Consider the following 24,311-nt stretch of genomic DNA (forward strand, 5'->3'; position numbering starts at 1 on the left):
GCCAGAAAGTCTCTGGAGCAAGAAGGCCATGGGCAAAATGCTTCCTAGCAAAAGGCAATGGTAATGCTGCAAGTAAGGGTGGTTTGGTGGGAGTACTGGCTTGTGCAAGACAGGCTTTCCAGCAGGGAAAGGCTGGCATGTGTTAGGGGAAGCGGGGAGAGTGCCAGGAATTGTGCAGCCGTGGGGAATCGTGAAGTTGAAACTGCATCTCTGATGGCCTGGCCTCTTTTCAAAGCCCCAGAAATTGCCTGTCATCTATGGCTTATGTCAGGTACCAGTTTTCCAGAATGAAATGCACCATTAGCAGGTAAAGACAATCCATTAGGTGCAATGTAGCAGAACTGTAATTAATTATTAGATATTATTTCTCACAAAATGCATCTCTGAGATCACATCGCATTAGCCACAATATTGGACTGATGGAGCATAAACAAGGGTAATGATAAACACTGTTGAAGAGAGTTGGGAAGGGATGGTTATTAGGGTACCGGTGTGTTTCATATGGGGTTTATTTAACAGTCTCATTAATGATCTGGAAAAGGAAGTGAATAGCCATTTAATTAAGTTTGTATTTGATACTAAATTAGAAGTTGCTGCAGACACCTCCGAGGGCAGGGAAATAAATCAAAAGGAGCTAGAAGCATGGTGCAGTAAAGAAGAAAATGAGATCTGGTGTGCATTAAAAAAAGCAAGCTAATCTCTCTGGAAGAAAATAATCTAAAATGTAGCTATCAGTGGAGGAATTCTGGAGAAAGCAGTGTTGAAAGAGATGTAGGAGTGTTAATGGACTATATATTCCATCACAGCTTGGGTATATGTTTACAGAAGCCACGCATCAAGGAGCAGGAAGGTAATAGCCCTTCATTGTAGGACTCTTGTGAGAACCCATCTATAATGCTGCTCTCTGTTTTGGGCATCCTGTTATCAGAGAGATATAGACAAATTGGAATGAGTTCAGAAAAGAGCCATAAAAATGATCCCATATCCCTGGAGATAATGACTTATGAAGAAAGATCAGAAGATGTAAATGTGTAAGGCCTTGTCTGAAAGATGACTGAAGTAGGGCAGGAAAAAAGTCTGCAAATATGTGAAAGCAAAAAGGGAGGAGGATAATTTATCATAGTAACTATTAGGATGAAATAATAAGTAACAACAATAAATTTTAAAAGGGCAACTTCAGGTTGAATGTAGGGAGAAAATTCAGACAGTGGAATTTGGGTTAGTTTGCAAAGAAGTTTCCCAGGGGTAAAAGTAAAAGCTGCATTCAAGTCATTTAAAATCAAATTGAACAACTCACTAGAAAATGCACCCTGCTATCGGGAACAATATTCCATTGCCTGGGGAATAAGCTGGATGACTTAATAGGACATTTCACACTCAAGTCTTTATGACTGTGATTTTTTTAATATGCATGGTCAACTATTTCAGGAAAGTATACATTTCTTCTGCTGTCAGGCCTGATAATACAAATACTTGCATGGAAACATAACTTTAAAGGAGGCAAGTAGCTCTGCTGACAGCACTGCACTGCTGACATGCAAAAAACCAAGCCTCAGCTCTTCAAGTTTTTGCAGGATCAGAGTCTTAGATCTTACAGTTGCCAATATCAAGATGGTATATACAGGTAACCACATCATTTACGGGTAGGTGAGGAAGTGTGCAGAATAAAACATGGGGGTCAGAAGCTCCAGTCAGGATGTATTATTATTGTTATTATTATCGTTATTGCTATAACTACTTATAAATGACTGGTACTGTGGAGTTCAACTCTGCTTCTTAACTGCTCACCTTTTTCATCTCCTGCTTTCACCTCTGTGCAGAGTATTCATTAGACACTGTAAGACCGTCTTTCTATACTCCGTTTTTTAATGTTTTATATTTTTAATATATCCTAAAATGTCTGTTGAATGGGAAAAAAGAGACAAACTGAAGTGACAACTTGACACTCCTTCAGATGAAGAAGAGATGGCAAAGGCTATGTATTTAAGTGGATGTGAGAGTAACCCCATATTTTTCTCCCAGTTATAATAACGTAGCATTGAACTCACTTCACCATCCCTCATCAGCAGAGACAAGCTCCCAGGCATTTGGATCAGCATGCTCCCTACAACACTGTGGGTTTTACATGTGGTTTTTCTTATGTTCTTGTTTTCTTCTCTTCCCTCCCCTCTCCTCGACGGGTTGTGTGGGGGGCTGGCAGCCTGGTGGTGCCGCAGTCAAACGCCCGAGCCTCAGGACTCTCCAGCAAGGGGTCGAGCAGCAGCAGCTCCAGTGAATCCGAGACCAGCTCAGAGTCTGACTCAGAGACTGAAAGCAGCTCCAGTGAGAGTGACGGCAGCAAGCCCTCACATTATTCCAGCCCAGAGGTAAGGGCTTCTGCTCTTTATGATTTAGGGTGGCAATCTGTTATTACACCCACTCAGACCTTTTTCCAGCCAAGACAACGCAGGGAGGCTGTGGGGAGACGCACACGCAAAAAAAAAAAAAAAATAAAAAAAAAAGGCCCAGGGATCCTCCTCCTGGCATGCTATGAAATGCAAGTGGCAGGGGATCCTGGGGCAGATTAAAGCTTTTGAAACAAAAATGAACAATGTAATAGCCCTGTGATATTTTCCTCAAATCGGAGATGAGTGGAGCACCTTGCAAGGCTCACAGCTTGCCTGAAGTTCTATGCAACTCTGCCTCCACAGCAATGGCTTGCATAGTGAGTAAGTTCTAATGTGGGCTTCCAGCACTGCAAGGGAACTAAAGGCTTCTCTACACAGGGAAGCTATTGTAAAATCAGACTGAGGGTGGATTTTTAAGGCAAAAAAAGTTGGTTTTCACTTATGTGCTTCCCTCACTTCACTCTTCAGGTGATTTATTTTCTGCTACTGATGCCTTTGTGTTACTTATTTTAATCTGCCTCCAAAATGGACTAAACTGAGTTACTAATGGTGCAAAGTATTAATCCCAAACTTGTCACCTGGAAGGTCAGTACTGAAAATTTCCACACGCAGACAAGCCCTAGCCAAATTGTAATTAATATGCTAGAGCTATGCCACCTTCTGCTCCCTCCTCAGCAGAGTGCTCCATGGACAAGGCAATGCTGCTTTCCCTGCTCTACTTTTCTACCAGGGTTGCCGTTTTGACATGGTTTCGTCAATACACACCTTTACTATAAAACCATGAACTCCACAACCACATTGCACACGTTAATGTATGTAAAAATATTCAAAAATCTGGCAGCAAGATTGTAAATATACATGAAATACAGTCAGCGTTTTTTCCTACTCAACATAAAGCACCGAATCACCAAACTTATCCCCTCGAAACTGTGCCTTACCCAGCCTCTCAATCAGAAAAATTATACTGAATAACCAGCAAGCCTTTCCTTATCTTTTGCTCAGTTTTGTGGGGCCATGTTTCCTATCAGGCAAAATGCAGCACTTGCCAAAACATCCTCAATACATTTTTCTCAGGTTCCTTGTTTAACACTTATCTTGCTTTCTGTCTTTTCCTCGCAGTACTCTCAGATCCATTTCCAATTAATTTTCCTCTCACATTATCCTTTTCCTATGTCTCTCTCTCTCTGGCTCTCTTCCTTTCCTTTCATCTCTGTTCTCTTCCTTTCAGTGTCTCTTTCTCTGTTGACCTGTCTGTCCTACCCCATGTCTTATTTCCCATTCTGAGCTCTCCCATCTGACCCTTTTAGACCTTGCTCTCTCTCTGCCTAGTTCTCTGTTGGAATTAGTGCAGAGAACTCATACTCCATCTCTCCACAGTGAGATCTCAGAAGGTGGAAGAAAAGGGACAAAGAGAAGGAACCATTGTTGGAGAGAAGAAAATATGAGATAAACAGAGGATAGTACCCAGGAAAGGGGGAGTGTTTACTGTCTAGGCAGATACTCATGCTGCTTGGACCTGAGAGCAGCAATTCCTCATGGAACACAGGAATTTAATTAACTGAGGCAGGTTGTGGATCTCATAAAGTTGAGCAGGGGACTGAGGGTCATGGAAATGTGGTGGAAGTTTCTCCTCTTAAGCAGTTTATACATATCCTCTCGAGATCTGTGGAACTACTTTTGTACAGAGCCAGAGTTATCAGTGATCATTGTCACGAAACTCCTGCACTGCTCCAACAGATTGCTTGTCTCTTTGCATTAGAGTTGTGTGGTTTGCCTTCTAGGACATGCTGTATGAAACGTGCTTACAGAAAAATGTAAATTATTCCAAAAAATTGATGGCTGCAGTGGTTTTCATAGGTGTTGATGGGATATGGGATAGGCCTCACCTGACTAGGATCAAGGTGTCCCAGGGAAGTAGGATGTCTGTGCTTTCCCCCCCCAAGTGCCACTGCTTTTCAAGGCCCATCGTATGACTGATAGCACCAGTTCGAAAGGTGCTTTTGTGATTTCACTGGTTGGAAGTTTTCTCTGTTTTGCATTAATGCATTAACTTACATTTATGCACCCAGTGAAGCCACCTTTCTAACATATATGCCATGTTCTTGCCTGATAAATTGAGAGAGAAAGAGACTTGGAAGCTCTTAATGGAAGGATCTGTACATCTAAATGTAAGTAGTGGACTCAATCTCAGTACTAGCCTTAAAAGGAATTTCATCTATATGATAGAAAAAGCAAATACAGCTTTGCTTTTGCTTTCATGTAAACTTGTATATTCAGCTACAGTGAACTTGAATACTCCAGCACAATGCTAGGCATGGTATCCATATTTCCAGGATGAGAGGGACTTAATGTGGAAATATGCAGACCATTATGAGGCCATCATTCTTTTTTTTTTTTTCCCCATAATATGAGATATTATATGCAAATACCCAATTTTTTTGTTTCTAAGACAGAATGTCTTCTGCATTTGAGGCTATACAGAAATTCAGTAGGTACTTCATTTCTTCTGTATTATTTTCCTCATCTCATTTTGAGATCTTTGGATTGTTCTTAGGTGTCTAAACACAGTTGCCTTGAGTGCAGCTCATTGTAAAGCATACATATAAAATAGATTAGATGAATTGCACCCTAAAAGTGTCTCTTTCTTTCCTTTGACTATTTAGAGCCTGTAGTGACTAGCTCAGCTGTCTACACTTTATGTCTGCAGTAAACTAAGAATAATGGCTGAGGTAGAACAGGAGACAACATTCAGACTAGTTTCAGCGAGGTGGACAAATTAAGGTGCCTCAGACATTAATATGAGTAGTTACAGTTCTGTGGACTGCCAAACCTGGAATTATGAACAAGGGACTGAGGATTCTATCTCCTGTTTTTTTGCTGGAGTCATGAATTCTTTGCATGACCTTAATTAATGTCATAAATGAGGACTCTGGAAAACAATGACATCTTGTCCTTGCAATTATTTCAGATGGCAGAAAAAAACCTCAGGGGTGTCAAGTCCATAGGAAGAGCTACATTTCAAAAGCTAAGAATTTGGTTCGTTGGTTCTTTGTTCTATGGAGTTATCCAACAGACCTTTCATAAGTCTGAACCTGGTTAGACAATTGGGAATTCCCACTGTGCAGGGAGGACTAGAGGGAGGAGAGGGTGGGAGAGAAGCAGAGAAGCCATTGCATGAGAAAAAGCATCAGTGGCAAGTCAAGAGTAACTGGGCCAGAAGAGAGAAGAAGGGTTCCTGTTCTGGGAGCCACATCTGACACACCAGATGCAATGTCCTTTTAGCCCCTGCTGTTTTGATTAGTTCACAACCACTGAAGTGTTCTCCTCATCTTCAAGGATTCACATGTACATTCCATCCATGCTTATTCCATCATCACAGTTTATACTCTTTCACTTCAAGTCCCCACATTGTGACTGTCCAGGTCAAAATTGGTTTGTAGGGTTATGCTCTTCCCCACGCTCTCCTCTCATCAGCAGAGAGCCACCTCCTGACCCCTGTGCATCAAGTCCTTCAAATGCTTGGACATCAGTACTGGTGGCTGCAGACCCACTGCCTGTGAATCCCCAGTGTTCCCTCACTGTGTGCTGTGTGGCATTGGTTGTCTTCCTTTTATCTCAGAAAACAGAAAGATGGTGTGTATCTAACAGACTAGTCAATTGGTAAGAATACTCCTGTCACCTTCCCATCCTTTCTTAGCTGATAGATTTAATTAGGGAGAAAGAAGAAGAAGAGCTGTAGTCTAAGGGCTGGGGACAAAGGTCCCCAGGTATGTTTTCTGTATCTCTTTTGTTTTCCAAAACGCTCCTGCTTCCCATCTCAAGTAAAGCCATGATTCAACTTCCTGACTTTGAGAACTTTCAATTACCTCAATTTCTTTTCTTTAGAAGAAAAGGGGATTTTACTACTAGACCAACTACAGTTACTATCTTTACCTTTGCATAAAATATAAATGCACTTTAGCAGTCCTGTGAGCTATTTTTGTCAAAGACTACAAACCAGACTCTCCCTACTGAAAACTCTTTGTGGCAAAAGCTGTCTCTTACATTATAGGTGTATGTTGCCTAACACATGGGAATCTCCAGCTCTAATTTCATAAAGTGCTAGCAGTAGTGCTAATAATTGCAATAAAGTAGTAGTAGGAATAATAGTCATCATCTTCTTCATCATCATCATCTGTGCCTTGAATGCAATGAAATGGCACCACATTTGAAATCACCAGAATGAAATGTCTGTCAGCAGGACAGTGGAAACCAGTTTCCACAAGGGTAAGTTAGCATGTGGGTTTACAACAGCATGTGGGATAGTTAATTCTTACCCAACAGTGGGCTGAGTACATGCACATATTACAGTCTATCTAATCTCTCAATGAAAAGGGCATCATGCTTCAAGCTTACTGTGATATTAGCCACACCTCAGGCCCCTCTTTGTAGTAAGGAATGTAGAGTGACCCTTTTACACTTACACTGTTTAACAGACTTTTACCCAGGAAGTGCTTCTAGGAAATGTTTTACCAAAGGTTTCTTTGGGGTGCGTGCCACTCGCATCTCTGATTGCACTGCTTGCCTTGAAGAGATCTGAGATACATAGGGACGTTGTGTGGGAGTCATCCCACTTAAATTTGGCCACCTGTACTGTGGATACCTACATCTGCTTGTCACCTCAGCCTTCCCTTTACAGTCAGTACAGAGGAGTAGACATGTTCAGGGCCCAGCTCATCTGGCCTATTTCAGACATCTATTTCAAGACAGTTTTTCACACCCTAGAAGAGTAGCCTGCTGACTGGAGAAGGAAGTCAGATATAGGTGTCTATGTCATACAGATTAATCCGCCCACAGTTTTTAAGGAAGTGTACCACATTCCTCTGTTTCTTGATGAATCCTGGCACATGTGTACATCTGTGGTGTGTTGGTATCTGAAACTATCTGTCTTGTGAAGTTTCCTTGTTTGGATTTTCATGCCAAACCCATATTTCATTGCAAATCAGCTTCATCGCAGACTGTTTTTACTATTACTGCTCCCCCTCTGGACACCTCCAGGTTTACCCCTGGAGATTTAAAAACTGTCCAGTTCTTTGCAAGGCTTTGAGGGATGCATATTTTAATGATACAAAAACTAGGGGACAGAGGCCATTCTGCTATCTGATCACTGGGAGTATATTCCTATATATTTCCAGCCTTATGTGCTGCTGGATATTTCCTGCTTTGAGCAAACCAACTTTCTCCCATAGAATGGTATGCGAAATGTTCAGGGGGATGGTGTGGACTGGAGAATAAAGGATTTTCTCTTTCTCCTTCAAATAGCTGCAGTTGGTCATGTAAAATGGACTGGCAAAAACTTTCAAGTGAATTTTTCAGTTCCTTTTTTCACCAGGCCTGCTCTTCGTTCTTGTCTTTCATGGGTTTTTTTCTCTCATGTGGTACCTTGCTTTTTTAAAAAGTTACTTCAAAGTACAATACTTTCCAGTTAGAGCAGTCAGTTGAATAAATTACTTCCAAAAGTGAATTGGTATAACTCATGTACACTGACATTCTCAAATATTCCAAAACTATATCAGGGCCCAAAAATATTGAGAAAAGTTTTGAAATTCTGATTATTTAAATCAGTATTTTTTTAATGTACTTTATAGGCTGCAGGCTTTTTGCTTTTAGCAGATGTTTCTTAAAGGGTTTTTTAGCAGACACATCTTTTTTCAGCATCCACAAGGATTTGAATTTTTAAGTATACCCTGAATGTGCATTGAAGTCCATGATTATGAGAGCTGAGGCTTTAAGAAAAAATAATAAGTGTCCTGAAACTCCTGACAACATTAGTGAAGCTGGCAATATTATTGATCCTTTTTATGAGACTTCATAGCTGGCTGACAAGACTGTAGTTATTCTGCCTAAAATGCAGAAGTACCACTCTAGGAAAGTACCACCTTGCCAAATAATGACACTGTAGCAGGTAATCACTGTTTTCTTCTGGTTTACGGTGTTCCTTTGAAATCTGTATTTTGTGAAGTGCTGTTTTCAAGAATTACAAGGTGCATAGAACAGGATGTGATAGAGCAGCTGGAAGATTTTTTCAAACTTTCAGTCTGCCCTCACTCTGGCCTATGCTAACAGATGGAGATACGTTTTTCCCCATGTGCTTCTGATGGATTTCCTTTTCTTACATACATAGACTTCCACAAAGATTTCCATGTGTACTGAACTTTTTATTATATATCTTGGAAATTCAGTATGTGCATAATGAATGTCACCAAATAAAACTATCTGTGTTTTCAGCTGCAATAAAAGAAAAAAAAAAAAAAGCTGTTTATTTTACATAAAGAGTTAAGAGTTGTAAAAATATATCTTCATCCAAGAGAAATGCTGCCCATATATTTTCAAGATTTACAGTTTAGGAAAGAAATTCCTCATGTAAGATATTAGGGAGTATGCTTAAGAAAAAATAAACTTAAGGCAATCCAGAAAATTTCCCATAGGTATTAGATAGCTCGATATGAGTAAATTAGACATTTCTGAGTGAAAGAAAATTTGTGTCATACAAATTCCAATGTCTAACCTTCCTGCTTCTTTTAGGAGCTTTTGCTCCCTGTAGAGTGAATACAACCCTCAGTGGGTGATTCTGGAGATGCCTTTGGCTATGCAGGAAACTTGTGTTGCCCTCAGGCACCTCCTTTAAATAAGAATTTAAGTAAGCTCTCTTCGAAGTTAGAGATTGTGGAAATTCTCTCTTGAGCAAATTTTTCTTCCAGAACCTTGATGGTTACCATATTAAGGTCATGACAATCTTTTTGATTATTCATATACAATAGCCTAGTAGATCAATTTTTGGTTCCACTTAAGGAAATTAGACTTTACACATTGGCTTCTGTGGTGCTAGGTTATGGCTGGCTATCTATTCTATCATTTATTTCTTTTGGGTTCTTTTGTCTTTCCTCTTCATTTTATTACAATCAAATTACTGCCTGAAAGAAGCTTGCACATTGTTCTGAAATAGCATTGTCTGAGCTGTGGTTACATTTGTAATCATAATTATCCCACTTCTTCACTGTCCAAACACAATTGTATTTTACATGTTCTCTTATAACTTGATCATGTTGTGACAGGAACAAAGAGAAAAACAAACGGCCCCACAACATTCACAAAATGACACCTGACAATACCACTACACAGCAAATGTTCATGGGATCTCACAGGATTATAACATGAATACCTGACAGATTATACAAATTGCCGGGTTAGCCCTCCAGCTCCCCACTGTATGCCTCCTTGTATGCTTTTAAAATACTTTGTGTAGTGTGGTGGCACATCCCTAGCTTTCATGCTAGCTATCCTCCTTTAGCCTCAGCTGTATCCCTGCCATGTTTTCCTCCCTTCCTGTGGCCATCATATTTTCTTCTGTTTGAAAACTTAAAAAAACAGAAAAGCTGATGCCAGTAGCGCTGCGTGAATCATCCTTAGAAATGTTGAATCTTGGAAGCCACCCCGCTTCCCAGCATCATTCAGAAACCAGAAATATCCCCACTTACATGGCATGCCCCACACCTCCTGTTCTCCTGCACAGGGCCAGGGGGTTGCCATGGCCTGGGGGCAGAGTCTTGACCAAAGGAAAATCCTTGCAGTGCCAGGTGGGATCTGGCATTTTGGTGTCCCTGAGGGGGTTCCTGGGGTGAAGGCAAAAGAGTCTTGTCACTGAGCTCATTGTTATCTGTTTCCCTTTCAGCCCGAGCCTCCCTCATCCAACAAGTGGCAGCTGGACAAGTGGCTGAATAAAGTCACCCCACACAAAGCACCCATCCTGACCCACCATGACAGCCCGGCACTGGACGCCCATCCCTACTACGGCCGTGTGAAGGCAGAGAGGCAGGAAAGCGAGAAGACCCCAGCCACCGGCCCGGCTGAGCACCGCAGCGGGGAGGGCCGAACCACCACCACCACCTCAACCCTCGGGGAAGGACCACGGCCCAGGACCGCCAACAAGGCGCCGGGCAGCAAGGGCGGACGGCAAAAGTCACCCCCCGCCGCCGACAGCGGCCCCCCAAGGAGGGCAGCGGGGAAGAAGGCACCGCGGCGGGCCGAGAGGACCTCTGCTGGGGAGGGGCCCCACTGCCCCGGGGTGGAGGAGAACCCTGGGAGCCAGAGCTTTCCTGAAAGCAGTGCTGGTGAGGCACCGAGGGCCCGGCCTGGCAGTGTCAGCAGTGGTGGTGGCTGCAGGGCCGGGCATCGGCGGGAGCCCCGCTCAGCCACCACCGGTGAGAAACGTCGTGCCCGGGGGCCTAGCAAAACAGCACCCAAATCCAAGGAGTTTATCGAGACTGAGTCTTCATCCTCATCATCCTCATCTGACTCGGGCTCTGAGTCAGAGCGGGAGGAGCACCCACTGCCCAAGGCACAGGCAGCCTCTGGGGCCGAGCCACGTGCCAAGGACTCGGGGACCAGTGCCGCCAACAAACCCCACGGCGGCTGCAGTGCCTTTGGCTCCATTAATGCCAGGACTAGTAGTGAAATAGCAAAGGAGCTGGAGGAACAGTTTTACACCCTGGTTCCTTTCGGTAGGAATGAGCTCCTGTCTCCTCTGAAAGACAGTGATGAGGTAAAGTCGCTGTGGGTCAACATTGACTTGGCTCTTTTGTCCAGGATTCCAGACCGTTTGCCCGAAGAGCCACTGGCCATGAGCGCCGGAGCAAACCAGGCAGCCAGCCTCCTGCAGGGTAGTAGTGCTGACCCCCCCGCAGAGAAGGGCTTACCAAAATCTAGAAGGAAACGCAAGGTGAGCCTCAGGGAGACTGAGTGGGATGGGTTGGGGGGGTGTCCAGTGCCCACATCCAGTGCTTGGTGGCGGCATCTTCTCTGGGATGGCACTTCAGAGCTGGGATTTGTCCCCACTTGCCACATAGGAACAGGACAAGCCCCGGGGGAGATGCCATCACAGGACGTGATGAAACTCCTGGCCTCAAGGGATTACAGCCCCTTGGAGATGGTGTTCACGGCTATCTTGTCATGACCTGCACAGTGTCACTGTGCATGTGGAAAAAGGAGAGGCACCACCAGATTGTCAACAAGAGGCAAGCCCTCCTGGTCTCATGGAGGATGTGCTTGCAGAGACCTGGGACTGGCCAGGCTCTGCAACCAGTGTCTCACTGCTGTGGCCCCTCTTTTATCTCAGGGGTCTTACACAGCTGTGAGAAGTGGGAGTGTAGCCCATTATCTGCCTGGTCCACAGGAGAACCATCGCTACAGCATCTGGACACATCCACCCCTCTGCCCTACCTCTCCCACACACTTTCTAAGCCACTGGTTGTACAGGGGAGAAAGCCCCCTCCACCCCATGGTCACAGCTGTCCAACAAGGAGGCTTCTGATCTCTTTGTACCAATCTGAACCCAAAAGTCACCCTGAACTGGAATTTCCATCTGCCCAATTTCTGGACAGTTTCAGTGCGCTGTTGTTAGTGGTTTTAGTGACATAATAAAGACAAGGCATTCCTAGAGTAACAAATTGCCCCTCGTCCTGGAATAAGACCCTCAATGAGACAGCTGCCATGCAAGCTCACAGTATGTCATTCCCAAACAACTTTATGAATTAGACTAATAAGAATGGATTATCAGGCATAGCTGCAAAATTAGAAAAAGATCCTTATCACATGTACCTCTCTCATGATCACAATATGATGGGCAAAGTAGAGTTGGAGAAGCAGCATTAAGCACTAACGTCTGAGAAAGTCTTCACTCCTGTGGAGTGTAAGGTACAACCTTTGCCCCATAGCAGCAGAAAATGTTGCTGTTGTATTTATTGCAACAAAGCAATAAATACAGTAGAACCAACAGGTCAAGAGTAAAACTCAGACAGCACTGGAAATTGAAGTGTTATAAGTGGAGAAGGATCTGGATTGAGAAAGTGTCAATGGAAGTTATATCATTGGAAGCCAATGATAGAACCCTAAGGGACATACCATGAAATTAAATAGTGGCAGGAAACATTGTTCTTACTAGCAGTCCAGAGAGGGGCAGGGTGCAGTCCCAAGTGGTACACCATGATCCACTTTCTTTACTGTTATCACACTTGCTAACATGGTTTTGGCCTGGGTCAACTTCTGTTCTTCCAGACAGTGTCTGGCTCTTGTTGCTAAGTCAAACCCCAGTTTGAAGGAGGAACAAGATGAATGCATGGGTGCAATCTATGTCATCCTAGTTGGTCTCAGGACCAGTTGCTTTTCTGTTGCACCTGCTAGTTTAGACGTAGTCACTGGTGCCAAGAAAAGAGAGGGAGAGATAAAAGAGGTATGATATTGAGGACTAGGTAAGAGAAGATCACACAGGAGATAGGCAAAAAGGGCAATATAAAGATAAAAATACCCCAAGGTCCAAGTAGCAAAGTGGTTGAAGCAATTCAAGTCTTAGATTCTACTCTTTTGTTTACACACTACCTCTTTAGATTTTGTTTTTTGAACATATGAATCAATCATCTCTGATCCATGTTAGCTATATGCTAAAACAAAGTGACATCATTAATACCAAAATGCCAGGAAATACCAGCCCATGACTTTTTGAATAGTTTTGAATCTGTAGTAAATCCAAAACCTACAAGATTATTATTTTTCTCTTAATTCAGTGCGAGAATGAGGAAGAATGCAGAGACATCAAGAAGACTCACTTGGAGCGAGAGAGTTCTTCACGATTAGCTGCCTCTGCCCACAGCATCACAACAGCAAATCACTGCAATATGAATGAAAATAGGTAAGCATTTTCCTTCTTATTTACCACTGAGTCATACAGCTAGTTGCAGTTTAATGCAGTGTGTTATTTTTTCCTTTAATAGGATTTATTTTTTAATTATCACAGTTTATGTTGAAAAATCACCCACTGCATTCTCTTCCCTTCTGGTTTAATGAACAACTTAGCAGCTTCTGACACATTTATATGCTTGTATTTTTGTCCTATTGCACAAAGAAGTTGTGAGTTCAAGTGCTGAGCTCATGGAATGAGTAATTATTGCTAGAGCAGTGCAATCATCCAAGACATATTCCTGCTATGATGGAGGTACCTATTCACATAGGCAACCATCTTACAGCCTTTTCTTTCCTTACAGTGTTAAGAGTTTCAAACTTGAGTGTATAAACACAGATCTATAAACTCTATGGAGAAGATTGAGAAAAATTCTCATAACAATGCCTGCAATACTCAGTTCCAGAATGTATTTGAGATCCAGTATTTTTGAGATTACAGGCAGTGTATTCTGTGCAATTAGTAGGCATTTTAGGACAAGGGACTCAGACTTTAAAAACTATGAGATTTTCAAAGGATGCAGGTCATGAAATGATGAATATTCTGCATTTGCTGGCATGGTTTATGCACACAGATCCCTATCAATGTGAGATCAGTCATACTGAGTTTCTCTGGAGCCTTCCAGCAGTCAAACTTAGACATGCAGCTTTTCAGAGTTTGATTTCATGCTGCCTACTACATGCTGGTTATCAGTATTTAAAAAAAAAAATAAAAAAATTCTGGTAATATCAGGGTATCTCTTGGCCTGGAACTGCTAAAATCGGAGAACAGTTGTAGCAGGCTTTTCTGTTGAACACATCACTGATGAGTCTATGTAATTCTTGTCATTAATACTGGAAAAATAATGGAGAAAACTAATGTGTACAGTGTTTATTTTAAAATATGCATTCAATTTCTTTGTCCTGACATGTCACATATATTTCATAAAGTGAAAACAATACACAGAACAGTTTGTTTTGTTGTGGGTGATTGCATGCAGGCATGCCATTCCTGTTACTGCAGTGTCATATGTTTTACATCACATTTATTTTCACAATAGCATGGCTGTCATGGTTTGCTATGTCACAGGGTTAATTCTGTGCTTCTGGAAGCAGTACAATAATTCGTATTTCACTTGACATTATAGTCAGTACTCCTGATAGCAACCGTACATTAAAGAAACAAAGAAGGTGTTCTTAAATATATGTTTGCCTCCTAATTCTTCTCTGGTCTGCCCTGCTTCCAGAATATTTCTGTGGTTTATCCTACTGTAGGACATGATAGTATTTCCACAGCTCAGGATGGTCTGCTGAGGTTGCAGCAGAACCAACAGTGCATCCGTCAAGACCTCTTGTCCCTCTTGCAGCCAGCAGCTGCTCACATTGGTGCATTCCCCACCAGTTATGCCACCATAAGTGCCTGTGAGGCTCTCCTGTAAATTCACTCCAGCTCTTTCTTTTTTTTCTTTGAAACTCTTTCAAATTCACCAGAACTCTTTTTTTATTATTATTTTGAGGGGGGAATGTTTTGTCGAGAGGTCAGTCTATTACTCAGTTCCCAGCAGAGACACGTGAACAGTTTTTGTCAGTACAGCTGAGGGCTGGCATCACAGAGAGTAGCAAAAAAGCACCTTCAGACATGAACATTTTCTACTGTGGAATTACAGGCTAAGGTGCCAAATAATCAAGACCCTATTTGACAAGACAGTATGAAGTGTCAAAAAACATCAAAACCCCAAGTATCTACATCGGGTGCCACAATCTGTCCCCACCCAGCAGACCAGAGCTCACTGTCACTTGTTCTGCACAGCTTCTCAGTGTAAGATGATTGTGCTGCTGCAGCTTGACTGTTCATAATGCACCTAGGTGGGCCCTACACAATATGCCAGAGGCATATGAGGAAGGTCTGCAGCACAACTAGAAATTGCAGCTACTCCTCACAAGCTCTGAGCCAAGGTTTTGAGGCTTGGGAACACTTCCAAAGAGCTATGGCTTCTCGTGCATGTGTTAGCCCTGCACTTTGACAGTGATGTATAAACATGGCTAGTCAAGGCATGGGTATATGACTGAAAAGAGGAAAAGAAATGACAGCATCAGTCTGCACATTCAAAATAGTGTTGAAGATGTATTTTTTCTTAGGGGAAGAAGAAGACTACAGTTGTTCATCTTACACACCCTGATTTTTGCTTTTGTAAACAGCATTGGTCATTAAAGCAGAATAGTTCACCTTGTGTTTTAAAGGTACTGTGCTGTGGGAAACAGGAAAGGTTCTGAACTATGAGTCACAGCTTCTTTCACAGATAGTTTTTAAAGATTTCCTGGATAAATGGACAAATACATGATAAGAGAACATTTAATTAGCTCTGTTCTCTGAAATTATGTGGAGAAATAACGTATATTTTGTACCATCTTTTTTTGTGCTTCCATTAGGCATACATTGTCTGATTCAGTAACTATAAACAAATGAGAGTTGTCCATAGAAAATTATAGGCTTATATAGTTATATAGCTATAGAGGACTGGAACAGAGAAAAGTATTCTGTTAAAATAGTCTGTCTGACCTTAATCATAGTATTAGTTTTAAGCTGTGTCCTTAAAAAAATCTTATATTTTGCATGTGTAACTTTAAGATTTTCAGCTAAATTTCCTTCAAATTAGTGCACCTGAAATTTCTTTCTAAGCATATTTTTGCAGTATGTTTGACTTCTCCTCATCCAAAGTTTCTGCCAAATAAATGGAAGCTAAAATATTCTCTGTGTTGCAGCTTTCTTTAGAAGACAGTACACATTTCTCTGAGTCCACTGTTTGCATATGTTTCCTTTTGTCTGCAGTACCAGCCTATCTTTCTTTGTCTCCAAATTCTGTAGTAGATTAGTATAAACAGTGCTACAGAAGGTTGGTCATTGAGTACAAAGTGAGCCAGTCATCCTTAAACACATTTCCTGTTTTAGTTCACATATGGTTTTATTGCCATGGCTTATAAATTGCCAACTGTAATGATGAAATAGGGCTCCATAACCTGAACTTACACTTCAGAGCCTAATCTTTGTCTCCAGCTATCCCTTAAGAAATGGTGAGCAAGTGGCCATTTATCTCTGCATTTTTTTTTTCCAAGTACTCTGTTACAGACTTTATATTAACTCCAGAATTACAATTTTCCTTGATGGGAAAGAGGAGAAACATGATACAAATTTGTAAATGAACTCTTGGTCCCAATATTGTAAGCTTGTTTCCAGATACCAGTACACTTTATCCTGCCAGAAGGTTTTAAATTCAAAGTTTTGGTAATATATAAAACATTTACCTTTCTCAAAGCCAGCTTTGTGACACTCCATTACTGTAATTTCCATTTCCAGCTTGGCAATACCAATAAATAAAAATGAGAAAATGCTTCGGTCACCTGTCTCTCCCCTCTCTGATGCATCAAAACACAAATACTCCAACGATGATTTAACTTCCTCCAGCAGACCTAATGGCAGCAGTCTATTACCTTCCATCTCCTCCAGCAAAAAACATAAGGGTGAAATCCAGTCGCAGCCACATCCTGGAGACTTCAATGTAAGTTTATGTTGTTTTTCACAATATGAAGCGTAGCTGTATATTTTTCACTTTGTACTGCAGTCCGTGATAGTTTAGCAGAATGTTATGCAAAAAAAATGTAATAACGAGTCTTGTATTGTTCAGCTTTTCTCATTTGGAGTTTAGCAAGGCACAGAAGAAAGGAAAGAGGTCAGGCTGTAAAGCTAGCAAATACCAAAGGCAACATAAATAAAAGGTAAAAGCTAATGGTCCAAAACAAATGGCTTTAAGCCTCCAGAGTATCACCTGGGCAGAATGCAAGCCCCCTACACCCAAGGGTGCAGAGCATAAGGCCTTTACTATATAAGGCCTTGCTCAGCCACTGCCTAACCATGAGTGGGCCTGCAGACAAGTCCTCCTGCTTGTCTTAAAACCAACTTCATACACTTCTACTTACTCTTTACACCAGTGAGCAGCTTAGCACCAGCCTCGCAACTCAGTTCTATCAGAGCTCAAATATATACTTAAATATATACCAGAGCCTGGATCACACTAAATGTGTGCAGAGTGCCTTTACAGGTAAGGGTATATTGCTACACTGCCTGGTAGCCACTGCCTTTAGAGCACAGAGAGAGAGGAGTTGCCTGCTATTTGTGTGTGGGCTCTTTGATTAGGATGCTGGAGTAAAGAGCCTGCTAGCTTTTCCAGTTGAAGGAATTCACATCTCTCTTTCTCTAACCTCTCAAATTCATACTCCACCTACAGGACACCGCAGGTAGAAGATCATGGGGAGAATATTGTCACATTCTCCCCTTGAAGCTGTTCTGTTTTGTGTGAAATACCTAGAAGCAATTTCGGTGCCATCATATTGACATCCATTGCTGGAGCATGTAGTCAAGCTGTCAAGGCAATCTTCTGCCACTAGAAAGGATCCCTTGCACCAAAATCCATTTATATATTTTATCCTACATCTATTTGTTGTATTTGTTATTTGATACATAAGAGGCTTCTCTAAGCCTAAGTGTTAGTGTCTAAGCAGCTTTCAAGAAAACAAACTACCTGAGCTGAAGCAGTAGTCTCTTCCATCTTCTTTTACTATGGGAATAACTGGTCCTGCAGTGAATGTTAAGTATATATCATAGAACCATAGAATGGTTTTGAGTGGGAAGGGTCCTTAAAGATCATCTAGTTCCACCCCCCCTGCATGGGCAGGGACACCTCCCACTAGACCAAATTGCTCAAAGAATCACCTAACCTAGCCTTAAGCGGGGGTGGGAGGGAAGCCACACCTTCCCTGGGCAGCCTGTCCCTGTGTCTCACCACCCTCACAGTGCAGAATTTCTTCCTAATACCTAATCTAAGTCTACCTTCTTCCAGTTTGAAACCATTACCCCTTGTCCTGTCACTACATACCCTTGCAAATAGTCCCTTCCAGTACAGGAAGGCTTCTATAAAGTCCTTCTGGAGCCTTCTCTTCTCCAGGCTAAATATATGTATATACTTAAATATATTTATGTTTGGGGAGGGAGAAGTAGTAACTGTAATCTTCATTTTTGACACTTTAAAAAAAATTATCATAAATTCTGTGTTTCTAGAATATCTCACAGGTGGTAAGTTGAAGTAAAATTAATTACATAAAAATATTCCAATAAAAAAGAATTTCAACATATCACAGTCATTATTTTTTCATGGATTAAGTGTGAATTTTACACATTTTAACTTCTAAAACATAAGTTTAGATTTTTATAACCCATTTAGAATTATAATAATGTAGTTCTTCACTGAATATTTTGAAAACAATTTTAATTCCTTCACAGGCAAATGTGCTGAAAATCAAAAGTAAAAGGGGATTGCTTTATGATCCACATCCTTAGCAAATGTGTTTCACTGAGATTTTCTGCATAGCCTAGCAATGCACCATTTGGTCAACATCTTAACAACCGTTGCAATAAAATTCTTATGTATCGGGTTATTCATCTGAAAAATTTAGCCTGCTGAACTGATGTGGGTGTACTATGTAGAAGTTGAACTATAAATGTTAAAGTTAGCTTTGTTCTATCCCATCTTCACATCTGGCACCTAACTGGCATGCCCAAGTGGTTCTTTGAATCTCTGACAGAAACCACAAGAAACCATGGAGTGGCTTTTATCCCTTTGAGCTTTTTGTCTGTCTCTACTGCTTTTCTGTCTGTCACCTGACAGAGAAGGAATAGTGTTTTCTGGCAGTGGTTATCAACCAAATCCAAGCCTGGGGCACTCTGATTTGCACTGTACCAGCTCATGGTATCCTTCACTTGGTGGGACCAGGGGCTCATGAGGTAAAAAACAACAGGGCTGCAGCTGAAGGAATACAAGAGACCCCATCAAAAGACATGGGCTTCTGCTGTGACACAGATCTTTCAAGATGATCAGGGACCTGCAGCAAAAAGAAACCTGGTCCTTGGGCTACAAATTAATACCACACAGGTACATCAGCAGTGCATCTTGCAACAAGTCAAACAAGAGAGCTTTGCTCCCCCACAGCAAAACACAATGCTGGTTTGGAAGGTGAAGACTTCTAGATAACACTTAAACTTCTAAATTACCATGATAGATCTGTTCTTTAATAATTTCACTTACTGTGTTTTAGGGTGTTTAGATAATTACTAACAATTCATCTCAATTTCTTCTATATACCATTTTGTAACTTGAGCCCTTTAGGAAGTATGCTGAGCAGTATCTGTGAATTTGTGCCATCAATGATAGGACAGTTGTATGTACTCCCTGCTGAAATAGTAGGAAAGCCAACTTTGAATTTACAACAGGATGCAAAGACAATGTTTATTGGTTGCTTTTTTGAAGTCAGTAGCCAATTCCTCAGTGTTGTCTCTGCTGTTTGTCTTCTAGAAAGCAATTCACGTCAACTCAGAAAATGTTCTTCTCTGCAATAAGCCCCAGTCCCAAACAGAGCCTTGGTCACCACTGTCCAGCACACCCAGGGACTGTAGAAGGACAAAGCTTATCTTTGATGATATGTAAGTACAGATGACTCTAAAATAAAGAAATCAGTGTAATTTCCTGGATTTAAAGACAAAAAACCACCATTTGTCCAGCAGGAACATAGATACGGGCAGAAGTATAAAGAGTGTAAGTTGAGAAATTAATGAGACATACTATATTCACACTTTAATTTTTTTTTTTATTTATTATAAATTAATCTTCTAATTAATTAGGGAGCAGTGAGAACTGGCTGTTCTCTAAAAGGCAGGAAGCCAGAAGCCAAGGGGCAGAACACAACTGACAGGGCAGAGGCTATGCCAGTCAGGGGTCCATCCCCACTGTACCCAATCAAGGTCAGCAGGGAAGCCCTGGGGGTGACAGTCATGTTCAACCAAAAACCCAGATGTCAGACAGCTCCATGGTGATAAGACAGGTCCAAGATCAGGCCTGGAAGTCAGGTTAGGATCGGGTCCCACGAGGGTCAGACGCAGCCCAGTGACTGCTCAACATACATAGTGACAAGGCAGGCCCAAGGTCCAGGCAGGAAGACAGTCCCCAGGTCAGGGTCCAAATCAATGGGGGCTGTTGCCAGGCCCAAGCATGGCTGTGAAAAGGCAGAAGACAGGCACAATTAGGATGAGTTGGACAGGGAGTAAAGGCTCAGACATGAACTAAAATGGAATTTTTTAGCCCGTGGGCAGAATGGTGAGTCCCCACATGTGACAGGTCAGGTTTTATTAATACCCTCAGGGCTCTGGCATTAATTATCCATGTATCAGACTATTAATATTTACAGAGCCATAGCAAGGCAGGGTCAGAGGGGCACCCCTCTTGTGCACTCTTTGGAGTAAGGGGAGAGGACATATGGGAGCTTTGCATCCCTGAGCCTTGACAGCTGCTGCTGTCATTGCTACTTCTGCTCAGAACAAGTTATCAGAAAGGCAGGGTGAGTAGGAAGCAGCAGTGCTTAGGATGAGTACCTGGAGGGATACCTGTCCCTCCCCACCTCCACTGCGTCCTTCAAACATCCCTTGCTCTCCTCCTCTGAAAATAATTTTGCCATGTAATAGTCTTTATTTTCTTTTTGGTAATTTAAAATTTCTGGTCCTTTTCCTGAGGTTATTTAGGTGTTGTATTATTTAGGTAAGGTATAGAGGTGAAACTGAAGGTTGAAATCCTAGTATCTAGAAAATCCAGATTCTTTTTGACTGGTAATGTTCTGGCATGAAAATACTGATTTTTTAATTTTATTTTCTGGCAAGTGTGTGAGAGGTTCTGTTCAAGCTATGCCTCAGGCTGCCTGGAGCTCCATAAGCTGTGTGACCTTGACATGCCTGTCATACTCCCAGACATTTGTCCATATCTCTAGCTCTTACACCAAAGGAAACCCTGAGATAACAACAGTGCTGTTTCCTCAGAAACTACTTTCTACCAAAACTGTGATTTTAGAATAAGAATAAAAATAAGAATAATAGCAAGGAAAGGTTTGTTCACACTACTTGGTCTCAGGGACAACTAGCAGGATGGCATCATCTCAGAGAGAGAATCCAGATTTCCTACTGTAATATATAAATTATTCCCATAGACTTCAAAAGGATGTACTTGTTTTGTATGTCAAGAAAAGAAGGCAGGTAAGATTAAATTCTGTGTATATTCATGACAGTCATAAGAAGATGTAAGTTGAATAAATTTGACCAACTTTTCTGCCGCTTTTGAAAAAATCTCTCCCCTGTGCACATCCTTATTTTTCCTCCTTCTCCACCTCGCTCCATGTAATTTTTAACTCTTCCAGTCCATTTGTTCAACAGTCTCCACTGAGGAAATTTGAAACTGCTTAGATGTACTACGTGTCTCTCCATATCCCTTAAAATACTTTATAATATCTGATTTGTAACTGTTCAATTTTTCTGCAGTTTAAACATGCACATACAAGGCAGAAAGGTACCACTGTACCTGACAGAAGTCAAAATTGTGGCATGTGCTTACCTGTTTGAATTAGAAAAAAAGCCATAGTCATAAACAGCTACAATGGAACTATTGTATCTTCTTCAGATTTTTCCTCAAGATACTGACACAAAACAGGAGAACTGATTTGTTTCATTTCGCCCCTAGAATGCTGTCACATGAAACTGCTTTTGGCACTGTCTCTGTCATCTAAGAGGCCTTTATTACTTGCTTTCTTTATTAATGATACATCTGATTTCTCTGGCAGGCATCTTCAATAAAAGTGTTTCACCTTTTCAGGGGGAGATACAATTAAACTGCATGGGTATAATGCCTTCCAAGTAGAATATTCCCAAGCAGTTTGTGGCCCATTAAAAAAAAAAAAAAAAGCAATCTAAACAACCAAATAAGATAAAACACAAAATAGAATATGTCTTAATTTGCCCTCAAAAAGAGAAACAGTCAAATGCCTGTTGTGCTAACTAGAGGAGGGGGATTTTCGTGTGCTACAACTGTCATCCACAATCTGTCCCTGAGAAACACCACCAGAACACCAGCTATTCCAGAGCTCAGCTCTGAAATGACTCTGTAGAGAAGTCACTGAAATGTAGCAGATTAGACTGGCTGCAAATGTTAAATGTCAACAAATCTGATGCAAATGTTAGAAGGATCAGATAAAACAAGACAGACAGTGTCTTTCCAATTCTTATAGTAGCACAGTAGAGAATATGAAGAAATGTAATACAGTAGTTCTAAAATTATGTAGTAATCCTAATGGCAGCATTTTGTCCAAAATTATGCCTATAAAGTATTTCATCTCATAATCCATGAATTTCTGCATTACCGTAATCCAGCCACGGTTTTAAAGTCTCTATTTTAATCAGAATCTGTAGTTTTGAAGAGACTAAATCCTTTATATTTGATTTAAAACAACAACTATTTTTTTTTAACCAATCAGTGTCTCTTTGCTTTATTCTCAATTTATTTTCTCCAGATCATTGACAACAGCTGTCACTAGCAATAAATTAGAACACAAGTAGGTCAATAAAAAGTATATCTTGCTGGCAGAGTGCTGTATACACATACGTCACAATATAAAAGTAAATATAGCTAACAGTCTTCAAAAGGCAAGCAAAACCCTAACACCCCTGGTTTGGCATTGTTTACTGCCTGCTCTAAATATTATATGAAGCATGGCACATATGCAAGTGACATCAATGCTGTTTCCAGTATTCATTCTCAACAAGATTTCCTGCATTTTTGGCCATTTCTGACTCTATGAACAGAGCATTTTCAAGGCTACATAGTAATGCTTCAAGCCAAATTCAGTCCTGCTGTAATTTCACTGAATGATAGAATTCTCAATAACAGTATTTAGGAATGCAGTGTGTTGTCCTTGAAGTGATAAGCACAGACATGCTGGGATTGCCCAAGGGCACAGTCCCACACCCTCCTCAAAATGCTGCATGTGTGGTATAAAAGAGCAGAGCATACCCAGCTTCCCAGATTTCCTTATGGCTAAATCAGAACTTACTCCTCAGGATTATTTTCTCACTTGCATTGTGGGTTACCCTTTCAAACTTGGTGTGTGGTTCATTTCACTTACTTTGCTTTTTTTCCTGGCCTTTGGGGCCCTGTGGCCTTCTTTCTGGCAAGACAATACATCTTCTTTGGCTTCTTTTGGGGGGTGCTTTTTGTTTGTTTGTTTTTTTGGTTCATGTTCTGTTCAATGTTTATTTCACCTTCATGGACCATTAGGTGCTGTATAAACCTACCAGTTTTACATTGTCCAAGAGACATATCCTGCTGTGAGACAGCATTCCTGTGCTTCTCTGTCAACCAGTAAACCCTACATACAGAAAATATTCAACCTGTGAAGGAGTTATGCATGAAGCTTATAAAGAGCTCAAAAGATAACTTCTTGGTGCATCTTGTTGTTTTGGCTTGAGCCCTGAGTCAGTTGTGCCCAGGCACTTCCTGGCACCAAGCTGAAAATTATGCCAGGGAGAGTATTAGCAATTAAACAGCACAGATGATCAAACAGTAGCAGTGGTATCCTGGCCCTGCTTATTTCACTTGCATAGACATATCCAGGGAATGTTTTTTTTGACACATTCAGATCTGAAATAGCCTTTGATAATTTTGCCACTCAGGAAAGAGGATTTGTTTGCATCAGTTGATTTTAATGTATCTTTTTCTTACTCTACCATTTAACTAGCAAATATCTTTAGTCCACAGTGAATCATGATAGTGAGCAAGACAAGGGTCTTCTAATCAGGCTCAGCAAAATTTCCTCCAGGTCACATCAACAGAGCTGAATCTCTCAAGGTAGGAGAGGATAATCTCTCCCACCAGTCATTTACACTCTTTCCTCACCTCTGCAACTGGTGACCAATGAGCAGATGCCTACAGAAGGTGATGAGGACTCTTCCAACTCCTTTGCAACAGTTCAGCTGTCTAGGTCTTGTACTGAGGAAGTCTCATCTCACCTCTCATGGTACTTTCTGTTCTATTATACCTCTGGTTCTTGACAGAGTTTGCTTTCCTCACTCTTGGTAGAACACATCAGTTTCTCCTCAGTGAGCTAGAAGTCCATCCCAGTGTTTGCTTTGTGCTGGATTACAGAGCAGAGTGAGTTTTCATAACCCTAAATGCCAGGATTCAGAGGTGTGGCATGTGGGAGATATTCTTATGTCTCAATTTGCAGCTTGATTCCTAAATCAGCTTTGCTGTG

General features: G+C 41.4%; 1 protein-coding gene across 3 annotated transcripts in view; it reads left to right on the top strand.

The window, feature by feature from the left end:
• The window catches only part of AFF3 (ALF transcription elongation factor 3), a 333,250-nt gene that overhangs the window by 282,292 nt on the left and 26,647 nt on the right, over positions 1-24,311 (top strand). For all 3 annotated transcript variants that reach the window (XM_071745558.1, XM_071745568.1, XM_071745572.1), the window contains 5 exons: positions 2,201-2,366; positions 10,099-11,145; positions 12,986-13,110; positions 16,492-16,693; positions 19,541-19,668. In XM_071745558.1, the coding sequence (XP_071601659.1) occupies positions 2,201-2,366; positions 10,099-11,145; positions 12,986-13,110; positions 16,492-16,693; positions 19,541-19,668 (1,668 nt within the window). The remainder of the gene's footprint in view (positions 1-2,200; positions 2,367-10,098; positions 11,146-12,985; positions 13,111-16,491; positions 16,694-19,540; positions 19,669-24,311) is intronic.

Source organism: Heliangelus exortis, chromosome 1 (genome assembly GCF_036169615.1).
Source record: "Heliangelus exortis chromosome 1, bHelExo1.hap1, whole genome shotgun sequence".
NCBI classification, from domain to species: domain Eukaryota; kingdom Metazoa; phylum Chordata; class Aves; order Apodiformes; family Trochilidae; genus Heliangelus; species Heliangelus exortis.